Genomic DNA, 14268 nt, shown 5'->3' with positions numbered 1-14268 from the left:
TTCTAGAGTTGTTCTTTACTGAAATAAGTATTGGATTTTGTAAAGAGCCTTTTTAGAAGTTCATGATACATATGATCCATGGGTCTTTTTTTCTTTTTGTTATTAATATGGTTTATTATGTTGGAAGTTTTTAAATATAGTACCATCTCTGCATTCCTAGTATAAATCTAATCAATTTATGATGTGTAATCTTTTTAATATGTTGGAATCTCTCAAATGACTTGACCACAAGAATGACAAAAGTAACTGTAAGCAGTGAAATAACATATAAAACACAGCATCAAAGGTATGGCAGGGAACAAAGAATAGAAAAGAAAATTAAAGTCTCTGAAAATTAGAATGAAACTAAATAGAAAACAATGAGTTCATAAAATAATAACAAGACGGAAAAATTAAAAAATAAGAGGGGAAAATAATGTTCATATGAACAGCTAAGTGGCATAGTAGATAGTCTTGGACCTGAAGTCGGGAAAATTTTAGACACTGTCAGACAGCCAAGGGACAATGGCTTCTGTCTATACTAACTAGTTCAACTTTCATTTTCCCTGTACAACAACAACTTGTGTATCCTAAGTCCATCTCTGGTAGAAAGAGTAGTTACCTTTTAAAAATATCTCCTTTTCTCCTATCTCCATATGTGTGGGTCCCCTCATGGAAGAGGAATAGAAAAGTTGACTGGAAGCCAATGTAGCCTTCCATTTTTGCCATGTGAATTCAACTTCTGACTCTTATTGCTGCGTTTCTTGCTTGATTTCCATCCATCCAAAGGAAGGGGAAAGGAGAAATGGGGAATCATCTGATTATACATAATTCTGTCTTGTATTGTGTTTATCTCCTGTCTATTTTCTACTTTCTTATGGGAAGAAGAGAGATATGTGCTATTAATGAGGAATATATTTGCACCTGGTCATTTCTTGTATATCCCCGTGATTCTGAACCTGTGTAGGGGGTTCACCCAAATGCTATTTTATATCTCCCCATCAGATTTTTTATTCCTTTCAACTTTAACCCTTCTACCACAGAGTCCTAGCCAGTTACTGTATTTTCTTTACTCTCAGTTTCATAAGTAGTAATAAATTTGCTTTCATGTTAAATCTTCTCCCACTTCTTCTGAATTGATGCAGTTTCTGAGACCTAGTTTTCTTTTGTATAATATCCCTGGCCATCGTTTCCATTAATGACTATTCCTTCACTCATTTCTCTCAATTCAGTGGTCAAGGTAGGGGAGTTCCTATATCCCTTGCTCTCTGTTACTACTTCAGGGTTCTTCTTGATCACTATCATTCAATAACTTTTCATCTTTTGAAGTTTATATAGTTATATAGTTTATATAGTCCACATCTTCTATCCAATCAATACTGGTGGCTGTTGTCTATAGATTGACCTTTTCCACACATCCTTTCCTTCTTCAGTATGTTTGGTAATTGATTCACAATAAGTATATGGGAGCTAGATAGTCTGTTTCATTTTCAGGTAAGTTTCTCAGTAGGAAGTCCCAGGTTTTTTTTTTTTTTTTAAGGATTACTGGTTGTTTTTTGTCCTTGAAGAGGACCAAAATGAGATCACTATGTTGAGGTCAAAGTATAGTGTGTCTGATTGTGGCTGATCATATCAATATAAGCTTCAAAGGCTCTAGCATTGCTTAGACATAAGTAATTCATGTGTACATTTGGAGTATAGATGTCTCTAGATTTGTATGTTTCAAATTTCTTTTTGAGCTGTTACAGTTCTGCTTTACTCACAGAGCACAGTGCTTTCTTTGTAAGCACAGCATTCAGGGCAGTCCTGTTCTAGTGTTTCCCATTCTTATAACTGATTCCAGAGTTTTTCAGAGAGACTTAGAGAATGCTCTTGTATTGCTTCTTTAAACTTCCATATGAGTCCTTGCCTTGTGTGACTTCTCCATAAAATAGTCTTTTAGACATATATATATATTTGGCATTTGAAACAAAGTTGCCAACCCATCAGAGTTATACTATTTGCAGTAGAGTTAAAATTCTTGTCAGTTTAGTTCAAGAAAAGACCTTAGTGTGTGGGACCTTATTTTGCCAGATAATCTTCAGAATCCTCCTAATACAGTTCAGATGGAAATGAATTAATTTCCTGGCATGGTATGCTGTCTTCTTTTGAAAACTACCTATTCATATCCTTATCTATTTATAAATTGGGGAATGGCTCTTATTTTTATAAATTGTATTCACTTCCTTTACAGTACATTTCCCTCCTATTTTCCTACTCTCCTTCTGATTTTGGCTGCATTAATCTTGGCTGTGTTATTTTTGTTTGTGCAAACCCTTTTAAATTTAATCAGAATTACCCGTTCTAATTCATGTGATCTTCTCTATCTCTTGTTTGATTATAAATTCTTCCCTAGAGATCAATAAAAGTTTTTCATGCTCCTCTTAAATTCATTTGTGCTATTACAATCTATTTATATCTAAATCATTTACCTAGTTGGAGCTTATTTTAGTATACAGTGTGAGGTGCTAGTCTATAATACCTAGTTTCTTTATCTAGTCCAATACAATAATTTTTTGGTAGTTTTATTGGGATGGAACTGAATAAGCAAATTAATTTTAAGTAGAATTGTATATATATATGCAAAAGATTGGCTTAGCTTTGAAGAATTTATATTTTTTTAGATCTGTTTTTATATAAAAAATGTTTTATAATATTGTCCATATATAAAGTTCTTGGTTTTTGTTATCTTTTGGGCAGTTAATATTTCTTTAGTTGTTGATTTGTTTTTATGTGAAATGTGTTTTCTAATTGTGTTCATATAGTTTTTTTTTTTTTTTTTTTTTTTTTTGGTCAGTAGACTCCCAAATATTTTATATTGTGTGCAGTTATTTTCATTGGAATTTTTCTTTCTATCTCTCTGGCCTTTGTTGGTAAGATATAGAAAATATAGAAATTTTTTAAATGTCTTGCAATTGTATTAAAGTTGTTAATTGTTTCAGTTCTTTTCTAGTGATAGTTTCTCTACATGTACCATTACACGGTCTGCAAAGAATAATAGTTTTGTTTCCACATTGCTTATTTTTATTCCTTCAGTTCCTTTTTCTTGCTTTATTGCTGATGCAAGCATTTTTAGTACAATATTGGATAATAGTTCTGATAATGGACATCCTTATTTCATGAACCCTCTTCTTATTGGGAAGGCTTCTAGCTCATCCCCATTATAGATAATGCTTGTTGATGGTTTTAGATAATACTACTCATCATTTTAGAAAAAGTTTTATTTTTTAGTTTTTATTTTCTGAAGTTTAAACTTTCAGCTTTGGGTCACTTTGTAAGTTGTTAACCTTTGGGTTCTTTTGATGATGGAGTGATTTGAGATTTTTTCATATCAAAACATGTCTAATTTTCTTCATTATTTTATATGTTTTGCATTTCATCATTGTATTTTGTTGTTGATTTATGGATGGCTTCTGCTTTTTAAAAGATCATATTCCTATCTTTCCTGTAATTCCCTGTAACTGATTTGTCATTCTGCCTTTTTCTGAGTGGGTCTCATTAGGGCTTTTTCCTTGTTATATACAAAATTTATTTGAAGTTGCAGTACTGAATTTTGACAATGATGTGTTTTATTGAATTAATCTTGGGATTTCTTTCTGTTGGTGTATTGTAGATTCTCTTTGCATATTTTACTGTCTTCTGATTTTGGGGGCAATTTTTTTCTGTATGATTTTTAAAAAAAGACATTTACTGGTAAATGAAAACAAAGAGAACTCATTATAACAGACCTCAGTGGTCATCTAGTATCTTCATTTTATAGGTGAGGAATCTGAGGCTCAGAAAGGTGAAATAACTTTTCTATACTTACACAGTAATTGGCACTGCTGAGATTTTAGAGGACCTTTGATTCCAGATGCAGCACTGTCTATACAGTGGTCCTCAAACTTTTAAAATAGGGGGCCAGTTCACTGTCCCTCAGACTGTTGGAGAGCTGGACTATAGTAAAAACAAAAACTCACACTCTGTCTCAGCCCCTCAACCCATTTGCTATAACCTGGCAGGCAGCATAAATGTCCTCAGTGGGCCGCATCTGGCCAGCACGCCGTAGTTTGAGAACCCCTGGCTATACTGTGTTACATCATGGCTTATAGGAAACAAAAATTGCATATGAGCAATTCTCCTAGAAAACTGTCAACTTTATAATTATTGCATGGTATATATAGCACACTCACTCCTAGTGTTTTTCAACATTTTAAATTTCCATATTAATATTAGCAAGGAAGAAAATAAGGAAGAAAAAGAGGAAGAACCAAAGGTGATAAAAGTAACTAAGTAATTAGATGTAAGAAAAACAAAAACCTCGGTGACATTATTTGTAGACAAAATAAGAGGCTTATAGGCTAATTCAGCTTACTGATTTTACAAATAAGTAAACTGAGGCCCAGGAAAGTTACGTGATTTGCCCAATGTCACTCATGTAGTAAGCAGCAGAATTAGAATTTGAACCCAGCTCTCTGATTTTAGAACCAACTGTTTCCATTGTTTTTCACTATTGTGTATTTCCCTCAATGGAATATAAGTTCCTCGAGCATTTTGTTTTTAATTTTTGAATTTGTATTATCAGTGTCTAGCACAATGCCTGGCACCAGGTAGTTACTTTATAAATGCTTGATTCATATAATTTCCATGGTTGTTATGGGCCAGAACTCTGTACTTAAAACAAGGATTCTTTCAAGGTTCTAACTCAGTGGAATTGATAAAGACAATGGTCATCTAGTGTAGCATAGTGATGAATAGTTCTCTAGTTCAATACATGTACTTAATACTTAATACATAGTTCTACAAGATTCACACCTATGATAATGTAATTAATTATAAGAGAGCATACAAGCTGGGATAAACTTAACCAGAGTCAGAACCAGAGAAGACAAGCGGACTGGAGGCGGGAGCTCAAGCTCTGGGAGGCAAACAGACAGATTCATCCCCTTGTCCCACTTTTGTGATGGCTGGAGGCTGAAGCACAAGCCCTGGGACTCAGACAGATTCATTCATCCCATCTCTGGGACTCAGAGAGATTCATTCATCCCATCTCACACCACCTTGGTGACAGGGCTCTCCTTAGCTTCTCCACTGAAACTAAGACTATGTAAGGACTCTAAGAAAGCTAGCCCGGGCCCCAGGCAAGGAAACTAGATTGTGAAGGAGACAATAAAGAATTTGGACTTTAACACCTGGCTAATCTTATGGTGATTAATCTGACTACTTGATAGTGTTCTGTACTAGATTGGTTTTTCTGAGTTCTTTTCAGATATTTTCTGGGATTTTTGTAAGAGAGCTAAGTTTCTTTGCTACCTTTTAAAAAAAAGTTGCTAGGAATGAAAGCGCCTCCCCCCCTTTTTTTCCAGAATAGATATAATTTAATATGCACATTACACACATCCTCTCCCTCTCTCTCCCCCACTCCCCTCCCCTCCCCCCCTTTGCCTGGCTTCTTTTATTTGATTGCATTTTAACGGTCATAATTAATTAGTAACTTCTTACTTAATTTGAAAATGTCTGTCTTCCTATAGCACCTCCAATATTGTATTCATGATAGCTTTATTCAGAACTTTGAAGTGCATTCTTGTATAAGAGATAATAAACATGTCCTGATCAGTCCCAGAAGACTGGCTTAGGATCAAGCTGGAGTAGTAACTAGGAAGCAGATTTTTATTCTAATTGAAAAGGGTTATTACTGAGTCTTCATGTAGAGAATGATCACTTTTTGAGAGGTAATGGAGATATAATTTATTTGGAGACTAGGAATTGTATTGGATGACCCTTTTGATAGTTTTGTTTTAATCATTTCAACTGTTAGCGATAAAGACCAAAGTGACCACATTTCTCTTTCAGGTTTGCATTTAGGACTTCTTAAATGCCATTTGTTTAAATATAAAATACATGTATTGAAATAAAGTTTTGCTAAACAGATTATAGTAGAGTACAATTTTACATATATAGCAAAATGCTTGGAATAGTATCTTAAAATGTGGAACCATTTTACATTTTATGTATTACTGAAATTCCTTTTGAATATGTTCGGTTGCAAGCTTCCTTTCCATACTAATAACTTTTGGATCATAACTTCTTTGTTTACAATTAAATTTTGGTGAATATGCTAATATAGAATATGCCAGCAGATTGGTTGGTTGTGTCATATAGCAGCATAGATTGATTTATCTTTGAATTTCTTCAGTTTGTATACTTTGAGGAAGGTCAATTTAAATAGAATAGATTTCAAAATTATGTTACACAGAAAATAATTTTAGCTAAGTTTTATAGATAAGGAAACTGAGACAAAGAAAATTAAGGGATTTTTTTTTTTCACAGTTATACAGTTGGTAAGTGGTAGAGCCAGGATTTAAATTAATATCTTATACAACTTCAAGTCCTTTGCACTTTCAACACAAGTGTCTTATAACATTTACTGAGTATAACATGAGTTGAATGATAAATTTAGAAATTTGGAGAAAGTAGCAAAAGACAGAAGGGTCTGTAGTGCATTGAAAAAGTAGGGCTTCATGAAGGAGGAACTTCAGATAAATATTGAAGAATTTATAGGACAGTTAAAATATCTAGTAGTGCAGAAGGTATTTTAACAGGTGTGATGCCTGAATAGAATTACACTATTAAAAGTTGGAAGAGATTGTAGGATTATAAATTTAGATGTAAAAGGGACCTCAAGAAGCAAATTATGCAATCCTCTAATTTTATATTTGAGGAAACAAGCCCAGAGAAGTTATGGCTTGTTTAAGGTCAAACAGATAGTAAGTGGTAGATTTGGGATTTGACCCCAAATTTTTTGACTCTTACATCCTATTTTTTCTACTATGCCACAGTGCTGCCCCAGGCACCCTTATCATTTAAGCCAAGATTCCCTGCTCACAATCCTTGTCCGTCATTAAAACTCTCTGCCTTCTTTATTCTAAACATTTCCAGTTCCTTAAACTTTTCTGTGTAACATAATTTTGAAATCTCTTACCATTTTAGTTGCCCCTCTCTGTATATACTTGAGTCTGTCAGTTTCTCACTTAAAATGTGGTATTCAGAATTGAATACAATATTTGAGTTTGATCTGACTGTTTCAGAGTATAATGGGATTGCTATTTACTTTTATGTAGACACCAGATTTATATTAATGTGCCACAGAAGATTGTTAGCTTTTTAGCAGATATCACTTTTTTGTTTTTATTGAGCTTATTAACAACTAAACATAGGTAATGGAAATGAGACTAGAAAGGTGAGTCAGATTTGAGAAACATTATGAAGGAAGAATTGGTAGCATGTAGAAATTATTAGGTATGAGAAGAGTAAGAAGAATCAATTATGACCTCAGGGTTTTGAACCTGTGGGATTGGCAAAATGGTAGCATCACTGTGAGAAATGGATATGTATGAAGGAAAGAGATTGTGGGGGTCAAGGGAGAGAAGAAAAGTTTGCTTTTAGGCAAAGTTTGAAGTTATGAACATTCAGGATAGAGGTAAGAGAAGAAGAAATTTGAGAAAGATCTGAAAATGTATGTCCTGGCAACAGACTGAATATGCTTTCTGAGTACTAGCTTAGCAGAACTCAGAGAGATTCATCTCCAGTTGGCCCCAGGTCACTTGATGACAAATACTATCTCATGATAATCCATGAAACAGAAAAATATATAATGGCATGGAGGAAGAATAATGTGTTATATGTCCTGTTTGGGCTTTAAAGACTAGAGAATTCTGTTTGATTCTAGAGATAATAGGAACTAGTGAAGTTTTTTGAGAGAGGGGGAACTGGAATTCGGTGGTCAGAATTGCCATTTAGGAAAAATCAGTCTGGTAGCTGTGTGGAGGAAGCATTAGCATGGAAAAGACTTAAGACAGGGATGCTTTAAAGAGGGTTTGGGGTGACTGGGTGGAGAGAAAACTCACATTTGAAGGACATGAAGAGGTAGAAATGAGAAGATTTGGCAACTAATTAGATATGTGGGATGAATAAGAGTGAATAATCATGTATCACAGAGAGCTATAAGGATGTTCACAGAAATAATGCTGAAAATAAATAGATCTTGTGTATATTAGGTCTTTTTACTAGGATGTTTTTAGTAAAAACTCAATGAAAGAAAAAAAATAGACTTTTAAGGTCTAATGTCACAAGAGTATAATAAGGGATTACAGAAACGAGGAATGTTTATCTGGATGAATAGTTATTTCCTCCATCCATTCCCGCATGATTATTGATTTCATATGTTAGTATCAACTTGAGGTAGACTTGTGATATTATTGATGCTGATATAGCCCACTTATACCTTCTTATAGTAATCCATTTAATTATACTGTGAAGCTCTTAACCATATTATCCCATAAATCTTCCATGGAGGGAGTGATGCTAAACACTGCTACTAGAGATCTTCCTCTAAGTCTTGTATTGTTACCTGGATACTTAGGAAGCATATTGGCTCTACCTTAATTTCCTATGCTTTCCCTATCTTTCTTTTCCAGTTTTACATTTTGCAGATAAGTTTACTGCAACTTTTTATTGGGTGTATATGCTGGAGCCTAGTTTGTGACCAGATGTGCCTCTCCCATGCTCATTAGGAGACTTGGAACTTTAATTGTTTGGTCTCTGTAGTATTATATAACTTGTCACCACTATATAGCTCCACTAGAAGAATATTGGTATTTGAAAGATGAATCCTTTGCTTCAGGGAAAAGTTTGTGGTCATTAATAGGATCATTTAATTTCTCAGATATAATTCAGTGCATTCTCTTTCTGCTCCTGTTTAATTTTCCCCCTAACTTATTGTCTGTAAGATATCTGTACTGATCCAATTGTATTTTATGGCCTGGATGATAGGTATCAACTTTTCTGTTTGGATGATTAGTCCAAAGTCTTTTACATGATTATGGCATCATTTAGGAGAATATAATTAGAAGCTCTCAGGGCTTGAAGCTCTCACTTCAATATTATATGCAAACTGGAGAACCTGGAAAATCTCACTAGCTGTGTACCTTGCCTATTTGCATAGTATTCTAGTTATTCTCTGATTGCTGCAAGCACATTTTTATCTCATGATATAAATAGGAGGGTGGAATAGTGTTATCTGTTTTATTTTTTAAGGAATCATATAATACATGTACATACACATGCTTGTGTGTATGTGTGTAAGTATACTCCAAATATTCTTTCTCTATGTAGTAGTACTTTCCACCCCTTCTCCCTACCCGTCCTTTTCTCTTTTTTTTCTTCTCTTTAGGGAAACTGAGTTCCCTATCCTTGGAGTTCATTAACTAGAAGCTGAGTAATTTTCAAGGAAGTTGCAAAGGGGATTAATTCACAAGAATATAAAGAACTAGATGTCTTTTAAGACTGATTTCGATTTTGTGATCCTGACAGCATGGAATTGGATACAGGTATAGTTATTTTGAGGTGGATTTCAATAAAAATAAGGGGTCAAGGGTAATTAGGGAGGGCAGGGCATATGCATAGCATGTTAAAGGATTATAGATTTAGAGCTAGCAAGGGAATTTAAGAGTGAAAAGACATCTGCATAGACTGTCACAGGATTGCAGAGTCACAGATTTGTAGCTGCAAAGGGACCTTGCAAGTTATATAGTCCAATCCTGACATTTTATAGATGAGGAAATTGAGGCCCAGAGAATTATGTGAATGATAGAATCCATATTTCAACCAGAATACTCTGACTCTAAATCCATTTTTCCTCTGTACAACTTGGGAGTTGGCAGCCTTTAACAAATAAGGTGTTGTTATCCTGATCCTTTTCTTTCTGGTATGCTACAGATTTAGAATTGATTTTCATGAGATGTAAAGGTTGATATGATGATCCTTCAAGTGCTGTGATGATGGTGGTGCTACTGCTGCTGTTATACCTGCACCCAGGGCTGTTTTCAAGATTGCGTGTGCGCACATGTGTATGTTTATGTGTGTGTGTGCGCGTGCGTGTGTGTGTATGTATGTGTACATCCATGTGCACACACAAAGCATGCACATTTGTGCATGTGCACAGAGTGGCAGGATTGAAGATTGAGTGAATGCATTTTCATCCTCCAGTATAGGAACTGATCTTAAAAAGTCTAGAGCATGAAAAGGTACATGTAATTCAGGGTTGGGGGAATGCTGTTCCCTGTGCTCTCAGGTATGTGTTTGTCCATGGAACCTGTAACTCTTCAGTAATAAAAAAGATAAACAGAGCTTAACTTTTAATCTTTTCGAAGTTGAAAGTGACTTTGTTACTTGACAAGCACATCCCCTTTTCCTAATTTTTATATCATTTTTAGCAGCATTGATTTAAATATTCAGTAAGAGTGACAAAAATGACAGTCATTCTTTGGGAATATTTTAAGAAAGAAATAAAAGTTGTTCCAAACCATCATTAATCACAACAATCAATTTCAATTACCTGGCTACGTGATGAAAACTGAAAACAAAGACAAACAGCATAATTTAAAGAAGAAAAATTTATAGTTAAAAAACATAGAGCTTATATTGTAGATCAGAAATTGAGTAGAAAATTAGAAATTAGAATTGTTTCATATAAAACTCAAAGTATGTCTGTCATTCCCTTGGCAGGAAATTCCAGAAAATACAAAAGACATTCTAATCACTTTGTTGAATTATGGAGAAGGCAAAACACATTTAAAAATAATTGAAAATACCTTAACTTATAATGAATTACTAATAGTCAATCAGGAGATATATTGCTGACAATTTGATGAAGTAGCACAGCATTAGATATAAATCAACTTTGGTATGTGAAATATATTTTAGTTATTTTAAGATAAACTGTTATGTTGTTTTGAGGTATTTCATTTAAAAGCTGCTTAATATTTTCTGAATGATGAACCACATTCCTGATTTGTAGAGCAATTTAAAATCAGATATGGACTGGACCTACGATTTCAATAGAATAACCAGAACTCATTGATAAGGAAACTCATTTCTCAGTACAGCACAAAACCTTCTTTGTCACAAAAATCTTAGAGAATTGCTAGAGCAAAAGCTCCTTAAACTTTTAGAGAATTGCTAGAGCAAAAGCTCCTTAAACTTTTTCTACGCTCAAATCCTTTTTGCCCAAGAAATTCTTACACAATTAGATATATAAAACAGGCAAAGAAATCAAACATTTACTGATAATAAATCATAAAGAAAATAATTTTAAAATAACTCTTTGGTATATGTATAATATATTAAGAAAAAGTAAACCTGCACACTCATGTTTACTCAAGAACTAAATCTTGAAATATTTGTTACTGTAGGATGTGTTAGAGTATTTTCAAATGTTTTTCAAAATTGATTGATATTTTGATTTTATAATTGTCATGACTGAGAATGTTCTGTTTTGCATAAATATGTAGTTCAAAATGATAGAAGTACATTTAGGGCCATGTCAAAAATTGTTTGAAATTTTGTCCTGATTCTAAGCCAAAATTCATTTAACAATTTTTTTTAGGAAACTCAAGTTTTAAGCTTGCATTGCTTAATAACTCCACAAATTCTTAAACTTTTAATGGCAGATGGTTGACATTTTTGATTTCAATTAAGTCTGACTTATGAACCTAACTTAGTTTCTTAGAATCAAAATTTGAAGGGAAATATTTCTGAATCTGTGTCTTCAGGCACTTCAGATCAGTGATAACCCCTCCAATAAGTCTTTGGGAAAGCTATTTTCAATTATAAAATCATCTGTAGCTGAAAACATTTCTAAGGAACTATTTTCTATCCTATTCTTCCATGTGTTAACTTTTAAAGTAAAATTTTCAATTTTACCTTTTAACATAAGTGTTACATTTGCACCTAGAAGTGACATGTTTAAATAATTGATTTTTTTGAAAATATCTGACAAATAAGTTTTGAAAGCCATAACTCAATATTAAAAAAAAAAAGTTATAAGAGCTTCATCTTTGTTTCAAAAATTTGTTTAAACTTCACCTTCTTGAGAGCCATCTTAACCTTGCAGATAGTAATACACTTTTGTAATCAAAGGCCATATCTTTGCAAAGGTTTGAAAACAAACAACTGTTAAGAGGTTATTTTTAAATGAAATTTGTGATTTTGATAGTATTAAGAAGTACATCATCTAACTCTGGTGTTTTTGTTTGTTTTTAGCTTTTATTTTATTTGGCCTATAAGTGATATATTCATTGTCACTAGGTTTAATTTTTGCTACGTATCTAATATTCTTGCCCTTCATTGCTCTAGCACCATATATACACACTCCAATGCAATTTTTTCATTGTAAGCCTTCATTTGTGAAAAATTCATTAATTTGAAGAGATGTATTTTTTACTTTCTTTTGTGTCTTTCACAAGGGTGACAAAACAATAATTCCTCATGTACACTTTTTTTCATAAACACATCTTATATAAAGTAACAATTGTGCTATTTTAGAAATATCAGTTGTTTCTTCTAATTGAATTGCAAACTTTGGGCTGCCCTTATGCCTTGGTAAAAGCTATTGGAATTGGTCATTAATTTCAAAAATCCTTTTGGAAACAGTATCATTTGATAAAGGAATTTTATGAATTTCATCCCCATACTTTTTCCCATGAACTATTTCTGACATTTTAATAGCAGCAGATAACATGAGATCTTTTCCTATTGCATAGGGCTTTTTAGTTTTTAGAATTAAATGTTTCATAAGATGTAGGTAAATACTTTTTGTTGATATTAAAAAATACTTCAAATCATTGTTCTTTATTTGAAGATTTTAAAAGTCCAAATATTTCTTTGGTTTATTGTGGTACTCTGCATGCTTGGTATTAAGATGTCATTTTATATGTATGGGAATGCCTGCCTTCTAGGGGAGGGGATGGAGGGAAGAAGGGGAAAATTCGGAACAGAAAGGAGTACAAGGAATAATGTAAAAAATTACCTATGCATATATACTGTCAAAATTGTTATAATTATAAAATTAATAAAAATTAATTTAAAAAAATGTCATTTTAGTTTGGCTGGTTTCATGCCCTGCACAGCCAAAACTTCATTACAAATTAAACAGATTTTTCTTCATCATCATCATCATTAGAAGTTGATTCATATTGTAAAAATGATTTGACATTTTTTCTTTGTTTACCTACTAGTGAAGTCATCACTATTTTTACCTCTTTTAAATTTATCCATTTATCCCTAACTGAAAAATATTTTTGTCCTAAAATACAAGATAGATGTTATTAATAATTCCTCAAAAAATACTAGCTTTAATTCATAAAATTGTACTTAATTAAAAAAAATTGATGTTTACATTTACATATTAAAAGCCTACTATTTCTCCACCATCACCACTGTACGTATAAATGTGAACATCAGTTTTTTTTTTTCCTCCAAATCAAATTTTGTTTCTCTGAAAGGAGAAAACTGCAATTTTAAAAATCAGACATTCTAACACATCCAAAGATATCCTTATTTGATACTTAAGTGCTGAGGAATGATGATAGGACAATGTTAAAAGTCTCTTTTCCATAGTTAAACTATTATAATTTTCCATAGTTAAACTATTTTCCATAGTTAAACTATTATATTTGTGTGAGAGCAGTAAACCTTGTATGTACAGTAAAAATGCTGTAATTCATAAAATACAATAGTCTTAAATCTGAGCTTGTGTGTTTCTGGCAGTGTTTGTTGGCTTTGTGTGGTTTGAGGGCATGCATGGTACAAACTGAGCATGTTCTGTGTTCAGAATGAAGACTGCAATGAAGTTTTACAGTGCAACATGGGCAGGTGCTGCCAGAAACACCTCAGATTTGTTATGCATTTGATTTTGAATTTTGGCCTTAGTGTATTCATATGCCTTTTGCTATTGCCAGAATTTTTGCTGTCCCCACATTTAGTTAGACAGTCTCATATGGAGTCATGACCCAGTTTTAAGAAGTTTTGACTTAGTGACTGAATGGCTGAGTAATTTGCTTAATGTCACACCACCAGTATATACGAGTGAATTTGAATATGAAATATTACTGTGTTATTGGATATGGGTGTTGTGAATAAAGAAGCATAGAAAATTTACATGAAATGATGCAAAGTAAAGTAAGCAGAGCTAGAAAAAATTTTATATGTAATTAATACAACAACGTAAATGGAAGAAACAATTGAAAATCCAGTTTTACAAAATTATCAGCAAGTTTGGCTCAAAAAGAGGCTGTTGTTAACTCCTTTGCAGAGGTGAAATCTATTGTTTTGGGAATTGCAAATGTCATAATTTTTTTCCCTATCTATATTTCTTAGCAAAATTTACTTTTTTTAAAAAAATATTTTCTTTATTTTTAAAATTGTTTTTTA

General features: G+C 32.9%; 1 protein-coding gene across 7 annotated transcripts in view; it reads left to right on the top strand.

Annotated features, from left to right (window-relative positions):
• VRK1 (VRK serine/threonine kinase 1) overlaps positions 1-14268 on the top strand; it is a 120885-nt gene that overhangs the window by 40662 nt on the left and 65955 nt on the right. For 5 of the 7 annotated variants that reach the window (XR_012486618.1, XR_012486619.1, XR_012486620.1 and 2 more), the window contains exon 1: positions 7345-7477. The exons of 1 other annotated variant lie outside the window; for it this stretch is intronic. Coding sequence is in view for 3 of the 6 variants with exons in the window: in XM_074291342.1 (XP_074147443.1) it covers positions 7459-7477 (19 nt within the window). In the remaining 3 variants the exon portion in view is untranslated. Of the gene's footprint in view, positions 1-7344; positions 7478-9229; positions 9387-14268 lie in introns of those variants that run through there. One more of the 7 variants, XM_074291343.1, reaches the window with a different exon arrangement.

This window comes from Sminthopsis crassicaudata, chromosome 2, assembly GCF_048593235.1.
Source record: "Sminthopsis crassicaudata isolate SCR6 chromosome 2, ASM4859323v1, whole genome shotgun sequence".
Taxonomy (NCBI): Eukaryota; Metazoa; Chordata; class Mammalia; order Dasyuromorphia; family Dasyuridae; genus Sminthopsis; species Sminthopsis crassicaudata.
Note: the sequence above shows the minus strand (reverse complement) of the source record. Positions and strands in the feature narration are given on the sequence as shown.